The sequence below is a fragment of the Myiozetetes cayanensis genome, unplaced genomic scaffold (assembly GCF_022539395.1).
Source record: "Myiozetetes cayanensis isolate MyiCay16 unplaced genomic scaffold, myiCay2020 scf2-11, whole genome shotgun sequence".
NCBI lineage: Eukaryota > Metazoa > Chordata > Aves > Passeriformes > Tyrannidae > Myiozetetes > Myiozetetes cayanensis.
In genome coordinates, this window is record NW_026087411.1 from 84,437,902 (window position 1) to 84,463,831 (window position 25,930).

A 25,930-nucleotide genomic window follows, 5' to 3' on the forward strand; every position below is an offset into this window, starting at 1 on the left:
CTCTGGTGGTATGTACAGAAAGGCCAGGAAGAGTATAGCATGTGTGAAATGGAAAGCTAAAATCTCTGAATGCTACAAACCAAACCTCCATTTCTCATAAAACGTTGCAAAATATATTTGATGTGTGCTTTCTCAGAATAAGGCAATTGATTTTCTTTCTGTAATTTTGGCTGTAAGAATGGCTTCCAGGTAAATTTGACTTACAGAAGACACTCAGGTTTCATTTCAGAACCAGAAGAGAAACCCTGGTTTGCTTCACATGTTCACACAGATGCGATGCTGTATGACTGGCACACAGCCATAGTCACTCTATTGATACTTGCAAACTCAGTGTAACTCAGTATAACTACCTTGTGTGAAATGATGTAGCTGAATAAGCTGCCAGGAATCTTTTGCATTCTTCCCTTTTCCAGAACACAGAATTTTCCAGGCAGTTACTTACACATCAGTAGGATGGCATAGGCATCTCAACAAAGTCCAGGCTTTCAGCAGATGACCGTCAGGATCATCCAAATGACTCAGCCCTAGCAAGGGCACAGATAAGTGGAGATGGTTCCCATTTAAGAGTCTGTAAAACTTAGAGACCTCTACTCTGTTGTTAGCTTTGGCTGAGGTTGAAACCCACTGATTCTGAGAGGAAAAGCTCTAATGCATATCCCATGATGCTTATTTATATTTACGTTAATTTATATTGGTGCAATTTTATAGGCACGTCTCCTATGAAGACAGGCTGAGAGAGTTCAGGCCGTTCAGCCTGGAGAAGTTTGCATGGAGACCTCATAGCAACTTTCCAGTATCTGAAGTGGGGCTAAGAGGGATTCTTCATCTGGAATTGTAGTGATAGGACAAGGAGTAATGGGTACGAGGTGAAAGAGGGGAAATTTACTTTAGATAATAGGATGAAATCTTTTTAATGTGAGGGTGGTGAGACATTGGAACAGACTGCCCAGGGAGGTTGTGGATGCCCCAACGCTGGAGGTGTTCAAAGCCAGGCTGGATAAATCCTTGAGCAACCTGATCTATCAGGAGGTGTCCCTGTCCATGGCAGAGGGGGTTGGGACTCAAAGATCTTTTAAAGTCTGTTCCAATCCCTTAAAATACTATATGACTCTATGATTCTAAAGCCTCACTCCAGGAATCGGGCACTGCGCACGCACACAGAGTAAAAGGCCACTGTGCCGCAGATATTTCAATTATTGTTACATTAGCGCTTCGATGGTTACACAGTCCTAGGTGTCCACATCCCGAGCCTTCCCCGCCCCGCCCGTGGTGCTGCAGAGCAGCCGCCCCCAGCAGCCCCTCGCCTTCGCTGAGCACAGCCACGGCTACTGCCTGGGCGGCCCGGGGAAGGGAGGACGTGATCCGCCTGATCAGATCGGCCCTAGATATGACAAATTTCTCCCACAGGAGCGGGGACAGCCCGCACAGCGACAGCGCCGCTCGCCGGCGCGTCCCTGCGGCCCCTTCACTCAGCGGCACCGGGGCGGGCTCGGGAGCAGCGCCCGCCCTCACCAAAGATGGCCGCCGTGGGCAGCCAGCCAGCCAGCCAGCAGCGCTGCGGATGAAGCCGCTTCCGCCCGGCAGGGCCCGTCACGTGACCGCAGGGGGCTGCGGCCGCCGGTGCCCGGCACCGCCGGGGCAGAGCGGGGCGGGCGGGGAGCGGAGCCGGAGCCGGGATCTGAGCTCAGCCCAGCCCAGCCCAGCCGAGCCGGGAGCGGAGCCGAGCCGAGCCGAGCCGGGCCGGGCTCCCGGCAGCAACGGTGGCGCCGGGCTCCCTGGCCCTGGACGCGCTGCGCGGTCCGAGCGGCAGCAGCGAGATGGAGCCCGAGGAGGGAGAGGACCGCACCCCGCTGCTGAAGGAGTCCCAGCCCGGCACGGGTGAGAGGAACGGCGGCTGCCCTTGTGTGGCGGCGTCCCGTTGCCATGGAGCCGCGGGCCGAGAGCGCCGCCGAGGGCCCGGGGGTCGGGCCCAGGGCCGTCGGGTCAGACACGGCCCCGCGTCCCGGCAGCGGTCACCGCTCTGTGGGTGGCTGTGGGGAGGCACTGCTGTCACACACCTGCCTTCGGGTTGGTGTCCTTGCAGTGAAGACAAGCGGGCAATTCCAGCCCAAGTGCCGTCTAACTATTAAAGACTGCGAGGTCGTGGCAGAATTTCATTTCAAAGCAGAGTTTGAGTAAGATTACTGCTTATTATGAAAACATGGAGAGGGAGGAAGGTGGAAGGAGGCACGGACGTAGTTGTAGGAGAGGAGGCTCTTTATGGGGTCAAAGCTTGAGAACAGAGCTGGCGTGTTTAGGGGGTTGTCTGCACTGTTTTGTTTCCTGGAATGTATAAACTGTAAAAAGATTTTTAGCTTCTTCAGGATGCCGTGCAAAGATGCTGTAATCTACTTGAGCAAATGTATGACTGCATCAAGGGGAGCTGCTAACAAAATGACTTAATAATAAGTGACAGAAGCAGAGAAAATTGAGCTCAAGTCTTACTAAAGCAACATATTCTTAAGTTTGCACAATGCATCAGGCTCCGGTTGGAGGTGTTTCACCTCACCCACAAGGAAAAATACAGCAGAGCAGTAACTTCCTTTAACTGCTGTGCAATTGAAGCACAGACCTATTTTTTAACTGCAGTTTAAGAATCTTGTTCAGTTATAGCTACAGTACTTTAAAACATGCCCCTGAAATCAGAATTAACTATAGATGTAGGACCAAAGGCTGCTAGTCAAGGTAAGACCTTGAACATAATGGTTAACTGCTTTAAACTTTGGGGGAGTGCATGTCTGTTTCTCTTTGATTATACCAATCTCCTGAAGAGGTGGGTGGCTGAAACACATCTGTAATCTTCTTGAATCTTCTGTTCTATTTACCTGATCTAATATTCTCAGCTATTACAAATGCACTTAGTGAAATGACAGGGAAGTAGTAATTTAGTAGCTGTTTGTTTCAGGCTTTCATATCTACATGTTTATTAGGTTTTTATAATAAACTATTTACAGTTGAAAAAAAAATCTGCATTTCCAAGGAAGGTTTACATCATCATTATGATATTCAGTCTTCTGTTATTATTGTCTAACCCCAGCAAGTACAAGAAATGGAATGGTTAAATAGCTTTACCTGTATTCATATTCATTATTATAAATTATATGACTGTACATTTTCTACTTAAGGCAAATTGCTTTTTAAACAACAGTAAAGGACAACCAAGCTGCTTGACTAGTTTTTGTGCAGTAAGCACTTCCTGTTCTTGGTGCCTATTGTTTTTAAAGTAAGCAATCAAATCTTGGCTGCTCTCCTTCTTGTCATTTAAAAATCCAGTATGCCTTTTTCAAATGCTGCTGAGGCAAGATTGCAATTATTGCCAGTCTGGAAGGGGTTTTGCATATTTATACAACAGCCTCATTTATTACTTATTTACTAAACGAACATAGCAAATACAACATCCCTGTGTCATTTCAACAACTTATGTAGCTATAATGAACTTCACATAAAGTTTGTCAGGGTTAGAGACTTCAAAAATGGGAAATTTCCACTAATTTCCATGAAAAACAGTCTTGCAGAAAGGCTCTGTTCGTGTTCCCACTGAAAAATAAAATTGCACAGGCTCATTCCTTTTTTCAGGGAAGTTACTGGGAAGGGGAAAGTATCACATTACCTTGACCACATGGCATGCTCTTTGTTTATTCCTGTGGATTAGAGAATCCAGTCAAGTGACATGCTGCGGTATCAGATGAAGCTCCAGTCAGTCCTGTTGTTCATAGATGTACTTGTTCTATTCACCATCTGAATTCTGAATAGTCAGAGGAAGATGAGATCACTGTAGACTGATGTAATATCTGTAGATGCTGATCCCCTGTCTTCCTGGAGCTTCAGATCCAGGTTATAAAATTTTTCATTAGCACCGTAGTTCCCTCATAAGAGGGAAAACTTAACCCCCTAACTATTTGTAAATCCAGTAAGTTCTTCAAGTGGTTTCTCAACAGTTTGATATTTCTGCTCAGTAGGTTTGAAGCATTCCCAGTTCATAAAGAGTAACTGCAGAGCTTTAAACTGTTACAGCTCAACTGTGATCTTTGCCAAATGGTGCTGTGTACTACTGTACTAGGAAATCAATTACTGTGTTACGGTGCAAAGTCTGATATCTGTGTTAAAACAGCTGGCCGAGTCGACTTAATGTCACAATACGCATTTTATGCTGAATCTTAAGACTCATTTTCCTTTGTGTTTGTTGTGTGGTGGTTGCCAAGAGGGACAACCAAGAAACTGTTCTGTTTCACAGTGCTAACACAGTATTTGCCATTCCCCTTTCTGGTAGTTTGGTCTGTTTGGCAACTGTCAGCAAATGCATATTCCCTTATAAGCAAACTTATAGAAGGAAGACTTGTCCTAGAAAACAGCCTGGAATCACAATGACTATTCTTTACCACTATTTTAAGAGTATCTGTTTTCTCGAGGCATTTCGTGTATATGGCAGGCTTCTTGGTAATTTGGATTGGGGCTTTTTTTAAGTGTGAAGTTCTACTTTGAATAACTATTACAGTATCTTGGAGAGGATGTTTGAAACTATATTTCAAAATCCATTTCCACAGACCACACAGTAGACTACCACTGCAGCCCCTGCTCTTGTGTGGGTAGCTGCCAGTTGTCTAAACCAAGATTACGTTAGTTTTGCACATCAGTCCAAAAGTGGGCTTTTTAAAATTTTTTTCCCAAACACACTCAGCCACATCCCCTATTGAATAAACCCCTTAAGAAAAATTAGCTTGTCTCCTTTCTCTGTTTTTTCCAAGACCGTTAGTAAAAACTGCTTATCAGTTGTTCTTATTTTGTTAGGTTCTGTTAAAACAAACATTTTTCATTTGCTCTCGTTTCAGTCCCCACATGCTGCTCAGCTCGTTACAACCTAGCGCTCCTGGCCTGTTTGGGGTTCTTCCTCCTCTATGCCTTACGTGTGAACCTAAGCGTTGCTCTGGTGGATATGGTAGAACCTAACACAAGCTTAGCAAAGAATGTGACTTCCAATGTGTGTCCAGAGCATTCTTCAACCATAAATGTTCCTCGCAACACAACGGTGAGGTCTCGAACATACTGTTCTGTAGTCTGGCATGTAAGAGTGGTTTTAGTAGAAGTTTGCGATCGATAGAATCACACTGAGGTGGCAAGAGAACAGGCTGCTTTTTGCTGGATGGCCTTTCCAGTGGTTCTTTTAAGGCTATTCTGAAAATACAAGCTTTAAATGACTAGCTAATTTAGGAGTGCTGCCCTCAGGGTTAGGTTTTTTATATACCTCCTTCCTGTGCTGTTCCTTAGAAATTGGCTAATCTGTCCCTGTAGATCTGTCGTGACTCAGTGTTTTATATGCCAGTGATCAACTGTTACTGTTATATCTGCGTCAGAGCTCATATCAATGTCCACATTTGCCTGTTCTTCATACAGTCATAATGGCATGAAATTTCATTACAAATTAACATGTAATATTTTTCATTTCACTTCTTTCATCTCTTTCCCAGATCATGTTTTTTGTCTTTATGTCCTTTATTTCTGACTTCCATTCCAGTAATTCTTAAAATCACATTTATATCTGTTGGATATTAAAAAAAAAAAGCTTTTAAAAAAACCCCTCAACTTTGTGAATTTTGGCTTGTATAGATCTCATAGCTGAAGTTATTACTGGGCACTCTTAGCATCTCCTTGCTTTCATTTTTTTTGCTTGTTTAGAGGTCATTTATTATTTATCACAAATGATAACAGTGAACTTTATGGGAAGATTGCTTCTGTGAAATCTATGCTGCTCATTTAGATGCTTAAATTTTTTTCTTTTGGAAGTGATTCCAAACTTCAGAATCACTTTACTGGGCAACAGTCCATATCTTCTTGCTGACTTCCTTTATAGCTGCAGACTCCTTGTTTTGATCCTCTTCGCTTTTATTACTTTGTCTGCTAAAACCATCTTCCCTCTCTAGTGCTTATGCCATTATTCCACCTACCCTTTTGAGTCCTGTCCTTGGCTGCTCTCTTTTTTTATATTAAATTTAAGCACCTTCATCTCCTTGTTTGTTTTTTTTTTGTCCATAAATTTTCTGCAGGTAAAGCCATTTTCTAGAGCGCGACAGAATGTCCCCACTGTGATACAGAAGTGGGACTTGCACTGAGGCAGACTGCGTAGTCTGTACCTGTCTCCTATCCTAAGCTGCTTGGAACTCAGAAAGGGAGAACTGCCTGAGCACTTAAATTTCATGTTGTGATGATTCTCATGCTTGGTCTTGATATGTCTGAACAGATTGTAAACTACCTGAATTAGCTTTTAACACAAGTTTAATTGCAGTAAAGATAGATGTGTGTAGAGGAAGGAGACCCTAGGGAGTAAGCCACAAAAAATTTGAAACTCAGTTATAAAGGACTAAGTGATGGATCAGTGTTATATAAAATATGGTCAGAAAAACTGCTATTTTGAACTTGCTGTGTTTTGTTGGTTTTTTTCTCTTTTTAGGGGGAAAAGTATTCTTGGGATGCTGATACTCAGGGATGGATTCTTGGTTCTTTTTTCTATGGCTATATCATTACTCAGATTCCAGGAGGATATCTTGCAAGCAAAATCGGAGGGAAGCTTTTGCTGGGGTTTGGCATCTTTGGTACCTCTGTTTTCACCTTGCTTACTCCCTTAGCTGCAAACTTGGGAGTTGGCTACCTCATAGCTGTCAGAGCCTTGGAAGGACTGGGAGAGGTAATACTTTTTCTCTATGCAACTTGAAAATGTATCTGAATAATTTATTAATGAATTTTAGTGATTGGACTCTGTGGGTGTTGGTATGATGGAGTAGTATATGGATTGTTTGAGTGGCTTAGTTTTGGGGGTTTTTGAATAATTAAAAAATTTGCACTATATTTTAGCCTAAGCTTTTCAAATAAGAAAGAAGTTTTATCTGTAAGGACAGTTGGGTCAAAACTAGAGTTATCCCTTCCCATTTTCCATAAAACAGGACCTCAGAACATTATTGTTTGTATTGTTGCTGCTTTTCCATTATATACAGAATCAAAACCAGGAGAAATTAATTCTGTCTTCTTATTTTCATGCCTCGCACACTTTTTATAAGTAGTTTCTTGCTAAACAAGAAACTTAGTAGATTGTACTGCTGCTTTTAAATAAAATAAGCTTTGAAACGTAAAGTTGAAGGGAGTTCTAAAATTCTTGCATTTCAACCAAATGAAATGTTTTGCAGGGTGTTACCTTCCCAGCTATGCATTCAATGTGGTCTTCTTGGGCTCCTCCACTGGAACGCAGCAAGCTCCTTAGTATTTCATATGCAGGTGAGAAATTCCCACGCTGATAATGGGATTATACATTTTTATTGCAGTAACAGGGAGGATTGACTTAAATCAAAGGGATTTATATTGTAAATTTTAATCAGCATTTAATCCAGAAAGCATAACATTAAATTAGGTCTTGCTTTGCATTGGTTATCTTCATCTATTCATGGCTTTTACAACCCTGAGAAAAGGTATTGATCTGCAACTAAGTATAATCTTCAGCCTAACTTTGGTTTAAAGTGATGCAAAGAGTTACTGAGAAGCTGATTAATAGAAGATACTGTAAAGAATATTAGGAACAAAAAAGCGAGGGCAGTCACAGGATAGAAATGTTTGGTTGATTGTTTTTTGTGTTTTTTAAGTGTTTTTGGAAGAATATAGGGAAGAAAATGTTCAAGGTTTCAGGTGTTGCTGGAAGAGCTCCTTGTTAAAGTCCAATGCTCCCAGACCAGATTCTCTTAGATATGCTATGCCTGGAAGGTGGAATGTTTGATATCAAATTTACTTGCTTGAAGATATTTGATGTTATACAGGGTTTTTCTTTTAGCAGAGTGATACAGAACATACTGAAAGAACAGTACAAATGTACACTTAGCAAAATATATCAATTGCCATATATGCATGAGTTGAAGGCAGCTTTCAAGTCTGTTTTCTCTCAGAAATGCTGCTCTTAGTTGCTTAGCTTTTATAGTTTGTGTTGGGCTGACCCACGTATTCATTTCCCTCGCGTTGATCTGGCTAATTCAGGGAGACAGTCACCCTTTTAAGGAACTGAAGGAGGAGAAACATTTACACCATCAGATCCACTCGACTGACATAGCTGCTTATCTAAAACAAAGGCTACACTCTGTCCCCTTTTGTTGAGATAAAATCAGCCTCTTTGCAGGAGGTATGGTTAGTCACACCCTGTGCTATTCCCTGAGCTTAATGGTCATATTGCTCTTGGCATCTCCACTGAGCCTTCTTGCATTTTAAGGATTTCGTGGTCAGCCACATTGCTCAACGCTGCAATTGTGGAGCAGGCAAAACACATAGGTTTCTTAACATACTAGTCGTCATAACTGATATTATTTCTTTGAGGATGACAAATTTTGCATTCAGTTAATGAAGTAATGGCTTTGCTTTGCTCTCTCCTGTTAGTATTACTTGCTGCAGCTTTTCAGCCTAGGGTTCATCAAGAAGACAGGACTGTACCATGTAAACTTCAGCTACAGTTTTTTTAAACACCTAAGCCAGTCCAGTGACTCACTTGTGCCAAGAGGAATGAAGCCCTAATCCTTTCTTCCTCACATTTCCTCACTTCCCCCCTAGCCAAGGGTCTAGTTCCTTCCTTTTTGCTATTTCAGGCACTCATGAGACCCTTCAACAAGACACTTTAAACCCTCCCAATGCAGCAGAAAACTTTTTTCCTCTCTTTTGTTTTTTTATTTTTTTTATTCCTGTATCTGTTTTCTGCTTTAGTACTTTATTAAATCTGCTTCCAAAGAACTGAGACCCAACACACAAGTTAAGCAGAGGGCACAGAGTTGGGATTGACTTCTATGACATTTAGCAGTTGGGAGTTTTTAAACTGTCCTTTTGTATTTTGTGAAACTGTATGCTAATGTACTAGTGAGAAGAGTTTGTGGGCCTGAACAGCCAATTGTTAGCAGTCATGGGTGGTTAAGGGTCTTGTGTAAACTTGGCAGACTGTTTCCTTTCTGCGCTAGGCAGTCATGTGGTCTGTGGTTAATTTATTTGTGATCTTGTTGATTTTCTGCGAAAATATGGTTGAGGTTGTGTGTACTTGTTATTTTGATTTATATTTTGAATGTGATTTTGTTGTTTGTGGTTGAAACTTTCTGCCTCAAATAAAAATTACTGTTTCTATGAAGATGGAATCTAGGTAGCCAGAATATCAAAATAATCTAATGTTTTCTGATTTGAGATTAGGTTTGGAGAATTGATTATACAACTAACATTAAGAGACAAGATCTACTGTTTATCATTAGTAGAGTTTCTAAGTATATAAATAATATGAGTTGGATTTCTGATTTAGATTTGGGAGAGGGAAACACCTAGCATCCTTTGCAAAATGTATGTTGCATTATAAGCACAGGAATACCTCTTTCTGGCTTTTGGCTTGTTTCTGAACTGTAATGTGTTCCTCTTTCCCTTCTTCCTTTTCTGATCTTACACCATGGAATTAAGGGATCATGGAATTTGAACCTGCTGATTATATATGGATGCCTTCTGACTCTTGTTTCTAGCATTCCTGGGTTTTGTGGATCTAGTAGGAGATGTAAGAAATACAAACTGATTATATTAAGTCAAAATATTATACCCCCAAATTCTTAATTATACTGTGATCAGCTCTCTCTTGTTTTGCAGCCATACCAGTTAACTAATTTGCTTTGTTTTGGATGTATTAGAGCCATCACGTTATTGGAGACAAGTGTGCTAAGAATGCTCATCTGTTATTGCTCTTTCCCTCTGATTTTGGCTGCTTAGGGCTTTGTGTCTCTGTTTGCTTGGAGCTGCCAAAGCAGCTTATTGTGCCCGTGTTTCTTTAAATCAAAGTGCAAATCTCTAGTGGTAGTGACAAATCTTTATGCATGATTTATTACAGAAAAATAAAATACCTATGAAGTGCCACTTATACTTAAGGGGCCCATAGGGGATCTGATTTTCCACTTTGTTTTGCTTTCTTCCGGTAGGTGCACAGCTGGGAACTGTTGTCTCTCTGCCACTATCTGGTTTAATTTGCTACTACATGAACTGGGTTTATGTGTTCTACATATTTGGTGAGTTTGTGCTTTGATTTTTCTTAATTATCAAAAGTACAATGCATGTTCTTTTTGAAAAGCATTGCATATTGTTAAACTTAGTTTAAGTTTTAAAAGCTTGTTTGACATGTTGGGTTGCTATTTTATTCCCTCTGGGCAATTAGAGATATTTAAAACTAAGTAGATTCCAGTAAGTGGCTATATAAGCCTTGGTTCCAATGAGCAAAGCTGTCTCTGAGTTGAATAAAAGTTGGTACAAGTCAAATGCTCTTAACTCTCCCATCCCTTGGAAACAACAGCCTGAAATTTCTTATCTGAAGTGTGAAATTGAGTTAATAGCTTTAATCCTAGGAATAAACCTCTCTGAATGAAAGAACGTGTGAAAAGTTACTGCTACTTAAAATGGAAACTGTGGAAAATCCCTCTCTAGCAGTCACAGGAACCCTAAGGAATGCCCAAAATGCAAAGCATAGTATGTTTACTGTGACATGTTCTAGGAGAAGCTCAAACAGAAAATAGTTTTTAAGGGCATGTTATAGAATGAACTAATGCTTTTACAGGTCTATTTACATGTCTGAGCTGTTTCATATTCTGCGTGGGAAAGGAAGAATTGGAATAAAAGACAAAGGGTACACTTTCCTCAACAAAACCACCTCGAATTTTTTATAAATTAAAAGGATTCAAATCAAGAATTGGACAAAATTAAAAAAGTTAAAATGTTACAGTTACAGAAAAGTGCAGTTAATTTAGACTGACTATTGAAAAGTTACCTTTTTTAAATGACAGTTCTGGGGCTGGCTTAAGGAAGAAGAGGATGATTGGTACATCGGTTAAACTGTATGTAGTGGTATTCTGTGTATGTGCTCAAAGTATTTGAATTTTTATTTCCTTTGTGTGAGCCATATTCTTTGTGTTCCATGTGACTGATAAAAATATAAATAAATATGTAAGTGTACGCAACTTTCTTGTTGTTTGAAGCACTTCAAGTGGGGGGGGGAAGAGGAAAAAAAAAACCAGAAGAAAAAATTCTGCTTAGTCATCTTCATTGTTTATTATCTCTATATGTGCATTGTTAAGCCACTTTGGGGAACTAGTGTTTCTAAATAGGTACAAAAATAATGTCCCTTAAAATTATATTGGAGTATTGAGAAAACACTTCAGACTAAATCATCTTGAGAGTCGATAATATCGTTTCACTCATTCTAATTGCTTATTTTTTGTATTTCTGTCTCTTCACTCATCTTTTCCCAACAATAGGTGCACTTGGCGTATTATGGTGGTTCTTCTGGATGGGTTTGGTTAGTGATACACCAGAAACTCACAGGAGCATTTCACATGCTGAAAGAGAATATATACTGTCTTCTCTAAAAGATCAGGTACAGCATTCAGTATAGACTTACTTAAGTCAGAACATAAACCACAAATATTGTCATTAGCATCATGCTCTGTTTATGTATAGAATAACGTTCTTAACCTAAGATGGAAGCAGAATTTTTCAAACAAAAAATATTTAAAAAATAGTGCAGTTGTATAACTGAAAACCAGTCAATAATCAAACAAAGCATTTATAATGTCTTTTGTTACAGACGTTGTAGAGCTTTATTTAAAAAGCTTTTTATTTTAAAAAAGTTCAGATCTATCACTTTATACTACATCCAAACCTGTATGATGCCTTTAACATTTGCAATACAATATTTTGCAACTTTTTTTTTGAACGTGTCATCTAGAGTAAGAAAGAAATTACTGTTTGCAGAAAAAATGCTAATGAGCCAGTTCCTAAAGTTTGAATAAGAGTTTATTCCTTTGACTGGGGACGTATATTTACAGACAGTGAAGCTGGCTGAGAGATCAAAATTAATATTTAGGATTGAGTAAGAAAGATTCAGCTATGTAAACACCTGAGAGGTGACTAAATATTTAATGATTTACTGTAAAAGCAGCAGGCATCAAACTTCAACAAGGGAAGGCTTACTCTTAGAAATTCTGATTACAAAATGTAATAGTAGTTGGTTTACTTTGCAGTAGTAAACATCAGAGCAGTAACATACATTAGTATATCTTCATTGAGACTTCATTGCTGATAACTTGCATCTATCAACTGAGACTCATTTCGTGGAATGGATGATCAGCATAGATTCGGGTAGCATCAAAACACTGTATTTAGTAAATGTTCATATCAGTGTCCTGATTGCTTTTTCTCTTCTCTGTCTTCTGCTTGCTAGCTTTCCACACAGAAATCTGTTCCCTGGAGACCTATGCTGAAGTCCCTTCCACTCTGGGCTATCGTTGTGGCACACTTCTCTTACAACTGGACTTTCTATACACTTCTTACACTCTTGCCCACATACATGAAGGAGATCCTGCGATTTGATGCACAGGAGGTGAGATAAATACGAATATAATCACTTTCTTCTGAATTAAAGAAACTGAACAGCAGAGATCTTCCTGCTGTTTAGAATAGAGGAACCCATTTAAGAGCCTTGGAATGTAAATGTACAGCAGGGAAGTTACAACCCCACACAATTAAGCAGATACATTAAAAATGTTGCCTGCCTTATAATTTCCACTTTTTTGACTTATTTGACATTTAGCTTAGTCCTAGCTTTCGAGCTAATTTTTCTGATTGAAGATGCATGTTACTCATCTTTAACTGTCCTGTTTTAAAACAGTAACTATAAAAATATTTTTCCCTGTTACATGATTTCTGTGATTGCTTCAGATTTTATACCCTCCTCTAAAATACTACCTACTCCTTTGCTCACTCATAAAGGAGAACATTTCCAGTCAAAAAAGAAAAGTCAAACAAAGGAAACTATTGGACAAGTGGCATTTTTGAAAGTATTTTAAGAAGGAGGGAGTAGAAGGGGAAGAGAAAGGGATGGGGGAAGCTTCAGTCTGATTTGGATCACTTTCCAAATTGTCACTTTCTTTCCTCAATGAGCAGCAGAGGCAAAATCTCTTTTCTTACTGAGGTAAAAAGCATGAAACAAAACAACAAACCAAAACAACTTAAGGTCCAGATATAGTGCTTTTCAAGGAAATGTTTAAAAGTTAAATTATTTACCAGGGAAAAATTATGGGATGGGGGAGGCATTCTTTTTTATAGCAATTACTTGACTGTACTGGTCTGTCTTTAATGGGACAGTTTGGGTGATGTTTACCTGTAGAAACTGCTATAGCTCAAGTAAAAAGGTGCTCAGAAATTTCAAGAAGTTTAACATAGTCTTTTCCTGGTTTAACATGTGAGACTGCTTTAGAGCAAACAGAAAATGCATGCCATGCTAGGAAGAGGTGATGCCAGTGATCTTGAGAAGATGGGTGATCTTAGCATTAGAAAAGAAGGTTGCAGTAGGACAAGATGCAAAAATGGCTGGAAAAAATGAAGTTACTGGTTGCGTTCCTTATTTTACCTCTTTAGGGAATACCTGAGAAAGTCATTTGCTACCACAGCTCTCAGTTGCATGTGTTTTGTAAAATGCAGTTGCACTAAATCGTAACAGGTTCTGCTGTGAAGTGGTTTCTTGTGTCTGTGGGTTACATTTCTTATTTTAGGAGTGACTTAGAGTACTACTGGCTGTTGTGAACATTAAAAAAAAATCCTTCATAATATTCTTGGACTAACTTTGTTACCACACATTTAGATGGAAAATACGTTATGGTTTAAAATATTATACAGTTGCTACTCTATGGTTCATCAGTTTCCTTCCTAAAATAAAGGAATTGGTTAAAAATAATGCTGTGTCTTTGAATAGTGCTTAAAAAAAGTAATTTTTTAATTTCTGAGACTGTCTGCTATATTGCAAAGTTTTACTTACTGTTTTTGAAAGCTGAGCATTGAAGCCCAACTGGCAGCATGTGTGAGTGCTGATAAAGTGGACTTCAGCTGGGGATGTGTTTCAAATTGAAATTCCTAGGGGTTATTTCATGTCTTGACAAATATACATCTCATACTAGTGTACAAAGATTAGAGAATTTCTATTCAAATACCTCTTTTTAATCACAGATTAGGTCAAATTATAGCTCTCTTATCAGTAATTATCCATAATTGTATGGAGAGGCTGTAAGCATATGCAGGTTAGTAGTATCTTCTGTTTCCCTTCATCCCAAAAACATCCAGAATCAGGCAGAAGTCTCTAAACAGTACTTATTTAAAGTAATGGGAATTAATTGGTGACTTCAGTGTAAGTAATGTCAGGTCATGAATAATAGCTCTACTTTGGGGTCATGGGATGTCCAGGCTGGATCTGATGAAAGTCCTAGTTTTGTATCTTGTCTCTGTTTACAGCCAGCATCAGATTTTTCAGTAGATAGATATGGAATAATGTAATGTGGAAGACTTACAGTAGTGTGTGTGTGTATATATATATATATATAATATAATATATATATATACAGAGATTCTGTATAGGTTACAAAATTCTGAATAGTATTTCCAGCTTCCACTTAATTTAGTAACTCGCTTGATATTGGTGTTTCTGGAAACTTTCATGATCAGGTTAATGTCCACACGATGCCTTCAGTTGTAGTTTTCTTTTTCCTGAACCCTGTTGCTGATTTAAACCTTTGAGTTTTGTGTCTGTCTGCATTGGTAGTTATGGATTACATCATGCAGTGGAGAGTTTGCATATTGGTAACTTTAATATGCTTTGCTTTTTCTATCCATAGGTTTCTCTCTTCTATGATACCAACAATAATTATGTGGATGGATGGTTTTGACATCTCTGGTTCAGTCTCAGTTCATGTTGCACCACAAGTGATTTTTTAGCATATTGATTTGTTATTTCAGTGTTTTAATGATCTTTTTTTAATCTCCTTAACAGAATGGATTTTTGTCTGCCCTACCTTATTTTGGCTGCTGGTTATGTATAATTCTGTCTGGGCAAATTGCTGATTATTTACGGGAAAAACAGAACTTCTCCACCGTTTGTGTTCGCAAATGTTTTACCCTAATAGGTAGGTGCAACTATCAGCACTTGGAACATATAATAAGAAGAACAATCTGGGGAAAATAAAGGACTTGGGAGAGTAGTCTGACATTCTGCTGTGAGATGAGGCAGCATTGTGCATGACTCGAGAGAGGGAACTTTATTTGTACGTTAATGTGTCAAGAGTAAATCCTGTCTTTTTCCATGAAATGTAGGTCTCTTGGATAAGAGAATGATAAGGGATTGCCAAAAGCTTTGTTTAGGTCATGATACAGCATTACTACAAGCAAACCAATCAAATTAATGGTGAGGTAAAATCACCATAAAAGGGGAGATAATTGCTTGACAGAATGAAACCTTGTTATCAAACAAGGTTTATCAGACTAACCCAGGATATTGTTCTGCATGAGCCTGTTCCCAACTCTGTGCTGTTCAGTGTTTTGTAAACGGCTGTATTTAGGAAAGAGAAGTTGATTGCTACACAGAAGAGGGGGCAAAGGAAAGAATTTTAAAAAATAAAGAGAGATTAGGCACAGGATACACTCAAGTTGAAGCCTGTTTGATGTATGGCCATTCTTGCTGCTTCTCAATTCAGCTGATTCAATTGCTTTCTTTAAAGCAGCTCTTATAGTAAGCTCTCAGGCGTTTTTTTACTTGTTTGTTTTAAGCTTACACCTTTCAGGTGATTCAGTTTACTACAGGGCCTCACACCTCATACCCATGCATGTATAACTCAGGAGGAAACATATTGTTGTGTTAGGAAAAGCAGGACTTAGGTTGTCTTGATCAACAAAAGCATGCACTTGGAGCTGTTTACAGAGGTCATGATGGGGGCATGTAAATGGCCTGTGGTACTGGGAAATGAGTACCAAAGTTGCTGCAAACAGAACGCAGCATGTGTTAGCTCATGATGGCTGAGAAACTATTTCCACTACGCAATGTGGTATCTCTCAAGCTAACCTAGGGTTTCTATATTGTGCTGAAGGCTCTGGTGTAGGTATACCAGGCGCTCAGATTTTGTAAATGTAAAATAAAGCTAACTATAGAATGTGCCTGCAGGAGAAATATGTGCATATATATATAGCTCAACTTTATTATGAACTGAAGAAGTCAGTGTTTGTTCCTTTAACCTGGAGAGTTAAATGCAGGTAATTTCTTCACTGTGCACTGTTTACCTACCAGTGTCAGTGTAGTTTCAATTTATTTATAAAAATAAATAAAACTAATTTGTGAAGTAATTTTCAGTATCTGTTGATTTTTGTTATTTTTTTTTATGCAGTTCAAGTTTGTTCTTTCCAGCTAGAGTGGAATTTTTCTTATCTGTCTGCTGTTTCCTGAGACAGCAATAGGTTTGGAACCCATCTGCTCTTCCTTTTTATAAGGACATGTAGTGATAGGACAAGGGGGAATGGCTTTAAACTGAAAGAGAGTAGATTTGGATTAGATATTAGGAAAAAATTCTTTACTGTGAGCATGATGATGAGGCACTGAAACAGGTTGCCCAAAGAAGTTGTGGCTGCCCCATCCCTGGAAGTGTTCAAGTCCAGGCTGGATGGAGCTTAGAGCAATCTGATCTAGTGGAAGGTGTCCCTGCCTATGGCTGGAGGGTTGGAACTTGATGGTCTTTAAGGTCCCTTCCAACCCAAACCATTTAGGATCCTTTGCTGTCCCGTTGTTACACGTGCGGTGCAGAGCTGTGTTCTGCACGCCAGGGGGCGGTGGGAGTTGTATGGAAAACGTAAACGTACGCACAGCCTGGAGCCTTCAAGTGTCGCTCGTGGTAAAAGTCCATTGATCGGAAGGTTTCTGTCTTACAGGAATGATTGGACCTGCGTTGTTCTTAGTAGCAGCTGGATTCATAGGCTGCAACTACGCACTGGCTGTTGCTTTTGTGACCATATCGACAACACTAGGAGGATTTTGTACATCTGGCTACAGCATCAACCACCTGGACATAGCACCTTCGTAAGTATTGCTGAAGCTATTGGTAGTGCATGGGAAACATTTATGACCCCCCCTTTTTTTTTTTTTTTTTTTTTAATGCATTGCTGAGGTGCCTTGAAAATGTAGCTATGGACCATGTGCCATACAGACCTGGAGTGTCAACACTGACAATTACTTGGGTTTACAGTATTAAGCACTGTATTTGCAAAAGGTGCAACTTTGCAGGGAATGTAATATAAACAACAGTTTAGAATCATTCCAGCTTTTATCCTGCAGTAATAAATTATATAATTCCTGTAATTATACTGGCTAAATTTTTTTCCTGGTTGATTTATGATCTTAATAGGACAGAGTTTTTTGAACAGCACAATGCAGTTAAGTGTTTCACTCCTTTAAACTTTTCCATCAGAGCTATCAATCTTTAGCATGAACATTACCATATTTAAGCGCTGTGATACAGGTAAATTATTTGCATTTGGAAAACAAATCAAATCTTGTTATGAGTAAGTGACCTGTTGTCAGTAGGTGACAAATCAGGTACATGCAAATGCTCTGGAATGACTAAGACTTCAGGCTGTAATTTCTCCAGTGTGTTACAAATTCAGAATCTGACAGATCCATCAGTTTCCCAAAGACTATGGATGCGTGTATATTCTTTTGAAAGTGCACATAAGCATTCTTTGTGCTGGCAAAGCTCAAGTATTTTGCTTTGTCATTCATTTACCTATTTGTGGTAGCACTTAGATATGAACAGGGTCAAATGACTTAATGTCCAAAGAAGAGTGTGTTTCTGTATAAATGTGTAAAATGAAAAGACTTTAAGTATAAATGAAAGAAAAAGCATTTTATAAAAATGTTACTTATAAAAAGTTCTGAAGATCTAGACAACTTATAAGGGAGACCTCAGGTCTCAGTTGGAGGTGGTATCCAGGCTTTGGCAATAAAAAAGATGGTGGTCATGTTCAAAAGGATGGACAAGTTTTGACTTAACAAATGGATGTGAAATAGTGGGAACCCAATTAATCTTGACAGGTGAGGTTAGGTAGCAAGCAAGAGGGGAGGCATCAGTGGCCAGCTATAGCCAGCTTGTGCTACGAGTTACATTTGAAAGTAAGAATAGCTTCTGTGATGCACTTTGTTTCAAATCACATGGAATTACAAATTTAGAAGATGTAGTTAAAGCGATGCATCTGGGGTATTACTGAGCCATTACACAACTTCTGTTTCAAGATTAGTTTTGCAGAACTACAACAGGTAATTTCCAAAAAATATATTAAGTGATGCTTGTTAAGTGAGTTAACATTTATCATGTCCACAGAATGCAACAGAGCTGTGACAGGAAAAAGGAAATCATGCAACTGTAGTGCGTGCCTCTGTGAGACATACACACGAGGAACTTTTGTATGCAGGTGATGGCTGAGGTTTCTCAAACTAGGATGTTGTGCATGTTTTCTAATTTGAGATACTTTGCATTTCAAATGTGTTTATTTCAAGTGTCAATTTGTATATGACAGCACAGAGTGTATTTCAGGTGTTGAAAAAAGACACAAGAAGAAAATGATGCTACGCGATGCTGATGAATGTCAGGAGGCATAGTTAGATTCCCCATGTGAACTGCTGCTGATCCCACTGACCAAATACCACTCTGTTCTTCCTGCCCTCGATAAAGTCCTGCTTTTACTCCCTTTGCATTTACATTTACACTAGACAAATTCTCTCAGCTCTTCTTCCCTCTAAGACAGAAAGGAGCAGATTGATTATGGGTGCAGAAGAGGGAAGGGTCTTGCTGATAGTTCAGGAACTTTGGCCTGGCATTGCCTCTAGAGGCAAACAGCTGCATATGTGGGAAAACTTCCTCTGATGGCGATGTGGTCAGGATGGATGCTGTTTTACTTAAATCAGTGATTTTCTATTCAGCACATGCATGTTTTAATTCAGGGTAAATCTGTCCAAATGAGGACCGAGAAGGTAAAAAGCATGTCCTTGTAACAAAGGTCATATTGAAAAATTTTGTCAAATACAGAAGTGCAAAAACATCTAAGATGAGAAGAAAAAGAAGACTGTGTTTCCTCCCCCCACCACCCCTTACTTAACTTTTTGCAAATGTCTGACTTTTGTTGGATGAAATGGTCAAGGCAGACATCCACAATTTCAAGGAAATGCTTGACATAATTTTAGAAAGCTAAAAATGGTGTTTGCATAAAATTGTGAAGAAAACCTCTGTTAAGAGTTTACTTGGAACTCAATATTTATTTTTCTTAATTTATTTTTCTTATCTCTAGGAAGATATTAGAATAACCCAAAGTGATTCAAAGCAGTCTCAAAATGCACATAAATGTTCATTTTAATTGGTTAAAAGTATGCCGGCTAGAATAGCAAAGTGTCTCTTTTTACTACTAAAACTTGCATTATATCAAAGAAATCATTATTAGGTTCACAGGAAAAAAGTGAATGAAAATACTGATACTCCAGTAAAAACAATATCTGCTATGTGTTTTTGGTTTCTAACATGTATTTCTTATGCTATCAATGTACTGAATTGGAGGGAAGAGTTGGGCACAGGAGGGAGACAAGACTGTTCTTGTGGGGAAAATGTATTCTGTTTTAGCTCTTTAAGTCTACATCAGTACCTTTCCATTATTACAAATTTTAGCATTGCTGTTACCATGAGCTCTTGTAATATTCACATGGCTCAGGTATACACTAAACCCATATCTGTTTTTATTACTCTTGATTGTACTAATTGACTGCTCTGCAAGCTTATTTGTATTTGGGTATTCCACTATGCCATTAGAACCTGACCAACAGCTTACTGTTGGTCTTGCTCAATGACATGTCACTTTTAGCTTTCCCTTTTCACATGGGAGTCTCCACTGTGCTGAGGGAGTGGCATCGCAGTTATCTGCATCAAACAGCAAGCATTATCAAGAATGCAACTTATGTCAGAAACACTGGGCATAAACAGAGGCATTTAGCCAACAATTGGTTGCCAAAGATCTTTGGAGACCAAGGAAACTCTTAACTATGTTTAGTTTAGAAAGTATGCGTTAGTAGCATTGTGGTACTTAAGCATGCTGAAGACAGTACATGTGGGTCTACTTAAAGGCTTTCAAATGAGTTTTGCTACGTGTGCTTATTTTCCTAAGGGAAACTGTTACAATTTAACATTCAGCTTCATAAAGGCCTACTAATTCTAAAACACATTCCAAGATAAGAAGACTACATGCTACATTTCTAAGAAATAAAGATGGCTTTAACTAAAGCATTGGATCTCAGTCTGAAATACGTTGCCATACTCTAAACCAATATGTAGTGTTGACTTTCAAGCAAAAAATCAACTAGAAGACTAGATAATTGATTCCTTTTCAGATTAAAAAGCCCCATGTTTCTCTAATATCATTGGAATGAATACACATATTGCAACTTTTTGTAACAATGATGTATGGTTGAATTCCCCTGTTTTGGTAAATAAAATTTCAAAACTAAAAATTTCTCTTTAGTGATGAAATTATATTTCTGTTACATTAAAGATGGTGAGGACAGAATTTACTCTGCTAAAACAGCCTAAAATGATCACTGGGAGATGACTCCTTTCTCCTCTGGTAAACTGCAACTATTAGTATCTTCTATGATTCTTCGGCCAGCAAATGCACCTCGACAATCTGAACCACAGGGGTCTGTGCTGTGGTGGCTGGAAGGTCAAACGCTGCTGTAGAATGTCTGTCTTTTAACTCTTTTCAGTCTCCCTCACAAGTCTGCACTTGCGGTACAGTTTCAAACTCTCAGTATTGCAACATGCCTGTGAGGGAGATCTTTAATCACTTAGAGATAAGCTGCTGAGACTCAGATATTAAGCAAGTTACCAGCTTTTCCCAGCAAGTTTTTATGGCCTCTGGTGCATAGGCATACATTTGTGTGTGATAGAGCAGCACGTTCATGGAACAGGAAGCCTCAGAATGGAGCTGCAGGAATGGCAACCAGCAGAACTTGTTTAGTCAGACCCATTTCCAATTGGCCTTGACCCACAGAAAGCTGAATGGAAGGACTGCCACAGCACTCTAAACTCCTATCTTTGGAATATACACTCTGTAGTGCAAGTGGAGATATCCAGCCACACTGGTGATATTGCCTTTTTGGCAGACAAGTTTTTAGCAATGAAACCTGAACCAACTCATTGTTACCGAACAGCACTCTGTCATACTCCTTGTTGTCTTTCTACTTCAGCGTGTCTTCTCTAACTGCTCCAATGCATCCACTGCAGACAGTTTGGTTGTGACTTAACAAGGGGGATGTGGGTTTGGATTATGGATCTTGAGCAAAACCATGAGCAACTTAAGTTAAATTCCATAACTAGCCTCTGGAAAATGGAGATATATGGAATCATCTAGGTAGAAAAGGACCCTTAAGATCATCAAGCCCAACCATTAACCTAACAGTGCCAAGTCCACCACTAAACCATGTCCCTAAAAATGTATATACCAAGTGTCAGTGAGTTGTTACTAGAATAAAAGCAAATAATTCCCGTTGGAATATTTGTTTTAATTTTTATGTGTGATCAAGATGAGGCCTATGTGATCAGGTTAGAGAAAATCATTTCCATGATTGATAAGCAGGACAAGTTAATAAGCAGCATTAACAACTTCTCTTGCAGGTATGCTGGAATTCTCCTTGGGATCACAAATTCTTTTGCTACTATCCCAGGAATGGTGGGGCCAGTTATTGCCAAAATCCTCACTCATAATGTAAGCCTGTTTGCTATTTTTTTCACTTGTTATATATTTATCTCGATTGAATGGAAATTCTGTCTTCTCAAGTTAACAGTCATTAAATGAGACCTGGGTTACACATGTAAGTCATATTGTTTTTTTGTTGTGAATTACTTAATTCCTAGCCTTTATTGTTCTCATTCTGATCGGGAAAATTTAGATAAAGTTGAAGGCCTGTGTAGGACTTGAAAATTTTATGACTCACCCTTTATATTCTCTAGGAATAAAATGAATATGTTTTGATCACAGTAGAACTTTGATAAAATGCCAACTAGATGAGACAGTTGTGGTATTGTTTTATCAAACTAGGACAAGTTCTTGCTTGGTTTTTTTTTTTTTTGTATTAGGTTCTCACATGAGTTGTTGAGTTATAATGTCAGCATTTGTCAGATAAGTGAGAAACTAGATTCTAGTGTTAGATCTGACTTCCAAGATGGTTTAGTCAAAGAATGATTTGGGTAAAAAAAGGGAGTGAGGAGTTTTCGATTACTATTTTTTAATGAACTGTATGGATTATTCTAAAATCTTTTAGGGAAGGGAGATGGGAGGAGTAAGTTTGTTGATACAGTTGAATTTTTGGAGTAGGAGATAATTTTAAGGATTTCCTAAAAAAATAATCGGAAAATATTCATTAATACATTATTCCAATAAAATTATCTCTTCCAGACATCTTAACTAGTGAGTTGTTTTGGGGTATTTTTGTTTGGTTTAGTTCCTCCCCCCCCATATTAATGCACTCTTCCTGGTATTCTGTTTTTATAGTAAGATCATTTACAGGTCTGTAACAGTAGTTATCTGGAACTTAAAAAAAAATAAAAGCCTTAAGACATCTGCAGATATTATTTCCTTATTTGAAAAGAAAAGAAAACAAAAAAAAAGGCAAATAAATCACAGGTTTTTGCTACGCATTTATTTAGTCTTTTCTTAAGTACCACAGAGTGCCATAGAGGATTCCTCTTGAAATCTGAGTTAAGGTGGCTACCTTGTTTGGACTAAAAAGCTTATGATTCTGGAGTTGTAATCATTAAGAATAGCTTACTGGATAGTGCAGGGAACTTCGGTTCTTGGATCACAGGACCTGAAAGCAAAGTAGTGTTTCCCCTTTTACAGTAACATTCTCTGAGTTCATGTTGGTGGTTCTGCATCTCAGATGTTACACTGATCCAGAGAGTGCAATGCAATTCTGATAGGACTATCTGTGTAAGCTATATTATTAAACTGAAGTTGACTATATTGATATTTCATGCATTATATTTGTAATGCTTTTATGTTGCTATGAAATCATGCTGAATGGCATTTACATTTAAATAGGCAAGACATGTAGCATCAATTTTAAAATTACTTTTTCTTGAGTGTGGCGCTGCAAATTGACTGCATTTTTTTTTCTTTTCCCCATTTGACAGAATACTGTGGGAGAATGGCAGACGGTTTTCTATATTGCTGCCTCTATTAATCTATTTGGAGCAATTTTCTTTGCATTATTTGCAAGTGGAGAAGTTCAGGACTGGGCAATCAGTGGATATCACTTGCATAGAAACTGAAGATGTTGAAATACCAAAGCTGTGCTGAATCCCAGTGTGCTTAATATTCTGTGACTGGAAAAGTGCCTTCCCTGCTGATGCCTAGGAGTCTTCAGAGCTATTAAGTTACACTATTTTATGTGTGCATCTTTTGTACTGAAAATAATTTGACATCCTATGTGTGCTGTTTCCTAACAAGAAACTACTTGGATTAAATATAAAAGTTTTTTTGCTAGGACATGATATCAAAAATATGAACAGAGACCTTTTAAATCAGTGTGCTAGGCTCCAATACTTTCTAGTTTTTAATTAATATTTTTTGAATTAATGTGTAGGCAGATGTTTATTGATACTGAAATGAGAGGAAAAAGTAGAGTGATTATATAGCACTGTAAGGAGGAATGGCATGCAAAGAATTGTACCAAAAAATATGTTTTGATTGCCATTATGAGATTAATAGTTTTTTGCTGTTTAAAAGTGTAGAAGATCTCTAGTTTTCTACAATATTTTATAAGGCTTTTATTTTGTCTGTGTTTTGATGATGGCTGAGAAATGTACATGGGATTTACTTCTATTTTACTCACAAGTTTTGAATATATAAACATTCCCTGTTTAATGAATACAGGCTTCACAACTAACACACAGCAAAGAGGCATTAAATGTACCATTGGGACTGACAGACAGAACAAGCTATGTGTCCTCTGTAGGGCAGGTTTTTTAAATAGGCCTTATTTTCATTCAGCTCTGCAAAGAGGTAGCAGTCCAGCTCTGTGGTTTAAATCCAGTACAAGAGTGAACTAGAAATAGAATATCAGCAAACTTACCTTAAAATAACTTTATTTGGCAACTCATTTTTTGTCTCTTTAAATCGATGCAGTGGAATTCTTTCCTCTTGCATGTAGATATGTTAGCCAGCTCATCACTGTAAAAGAAATATAAGTCCAGTGTAGCAAATAATGAGGAAAATCAGTTCTCTTCTCTAACAGCCTTGTTTGTTAGTCTATTAAAGCTAGAGTAAAACAGAACTAGTGCAATAACCCGGTGCTGTTAGTCTCCTATCAAGACAGAATTTGACACTCAAGAGCATTCTTTGCACAACACGCAGTTAAATGCCTCACAGTAGGGTTAAATGAAGTGTATGAAAGCAGTGGCCTTGTTAAGAACAAACGGCTGAATGATCTTGTAGCCACAAAGCAAAGGAAAATTCCTGTGCCAAAGATTCCTGGATTGGAGCAATTAGGTTAAAAAATAAAAATTACTGGGTTCTGGGTTTTTCATTTACCACCAATCCAAAAGAAAAGCCCAGTACTAAAGCTGCTCCAGTGGAGCCTACCATCCTTCATTTCTAGGAAATGGCATCTGCCTCTTCTTTTTAGCTTTAAGAGCCATTTTGTTTTGGCCTTCCTTGAAGTGTCATGTTCTCTGATGGTATGGTGGATTTAAACTGTGTTTAAATCTCTTCTTGTGTCTGCGGCATTTCCACAATAAACACTGTGAGTCCAGATTAAATTAGTACTTATTCAGTGGGAGTATGTTAAAGCTATATTGTGTCTTCAGTGTTTCCACAATAAATGGATTGAATATTTACATGTTCATCTGTTGTTGAAAATTACTATCTCTCCGAAGTTAAAACACCATTTTGAAAGTATGCTGAACAAGGTTGGTGACTGGATTAAGGAATGGTTAATGTTTTCCTGGAAAATTACCTTCTTCAGAAGTATTTTGTCTAGCTTTAAAGGTACGTAGTGTCTTCCACCTGACACTATATTAAAAAGGAATAATTTCACTTCATATTCACAGATTTCTTACTCTTTCAGTAGCTTGGGTTAAAAAGAAGGGAGACAGAAGTTAAAAAAAAAATGTTATATGGATTAAATTAATTTATGCCTTTGCTTTTCTAGGGATCATGAGCAGGGTAACATAGGGACAGGGTTGTAATTTCACCTGAAGTTGGAAACTTTAGCTTCCTGTGCTTTTTTTCATTGAAAACAGTCCAGTTGAATATTCAGAATTATAAAAAAAAAAAAAAAAGATACTTAAAGGAGTAGAGACAGTAGAGATGAATGTAGGCATTCTCTGTATCAATAAAAAGAGCCTGAACTGGATTTAGTTAAAACTTAGTCGACTTTAGGCATATCAGCAATTGAGCAGTCCAGAAACTTTTGACTAGCATACTAGATTTTATTTTCCCTTCACCTAATGCACCATTATTACTCGTTTTGTATACTCTGAAACTTTTAAGTTAGCTTGGAAAGTAGGACTGAAAAAATTGCTATAAATCCTTATATTATTTCTAGGCAAATGGCTACAAAGTTAGCCATTTTGAATTTTATTTTTTAAAAGTATTAAAATATGTGATGGGGTTCTTCAATTCAGTGAGGCTTTTAACACATAACAAACAAGAAAATCTAAAAAAAAAATTAAGTTTTGCCTTCCTGTATTGTACTGCAAAAAGGAAAACCTATTAGGAAAAGCTGTCAAAATATTTTCTGCTAATCATTATACTGTTTCTACTGCAGTGCCATGTTCCTGTTTACACAATTCTCTCAATCAGTTTCATCTGTTCAAAGGCATTTCTCATATTCTGTGTTTTCAGAAGTAATGAGGGTTTTGCGTACCTCTTGTCTCAGTTTACCTGTGCAACACAGGTTCTTGAGATAAATTGGGCAGGTTTATTGTGGTGACTCTTTTCCTGAAACAATCCTGTG

General features: G+C 38.3%; 1 protein-coding gene across 1 annotated transcript; it reads left to right on the plus strand.

Annotated features, from left to right (window-relative positions):
- The first annotated feature begins 1,692 nt into the window (after positions 1-1,692).
- On the plus strand, positions 1,693-24,817 carry SLC17A5 (solute carrier family 17 member 5). Its single transcript, XM_050316159.1, has 11 exons — positions 1,693-1,878; positions 4,869-5,065; positions 6,485-6,718; positions 7,215-7,302; positions 9,999-10,085; positions 11,325-11,443; positions 12,290-12,448; positions 14,888-15,020; positions 16,810-16,957; positions 21,588-21,678; positions 23,106-24,817. Exons 1-11 carry the CDS (start codon positions 1,818-1,820, stop codon positions 23,241-23,243), a joined length of 1,455 nt encoding a protein of 484 aa, XP_050172116.1. The 5' UTR covers positions 1,693-1,817; the 3' UTR covers positions 23,244-24,817.
- The last annotated feature ends 1,113 nt before the right edge of the window (positions 24,818-25,930 follow it).

Coding starts and splice junctions, on each gene's coding strand:
- SLC17A5 (XM_050316159.1), top strand. CDS start 1,818: ATGGAGCCCGAGGAGGGAGAGGACCGCACCCCGCTGCTGAAGGAGTCC. Junction 1,879..4,868: donor GGAGTCCCAGCCCGGCACGG/GTGAGAGGAACG, acceptor CTCTCGTTTCAG/TCCCCACATGCTGCTCAGCT. Junction 7,303..9,998: donor CCTTAGTATTTCATATGCAG/GTGAGAAATTCC, acceptor TTCTTCCGGTAG/GTGCACAGCTGGGAACTGTT.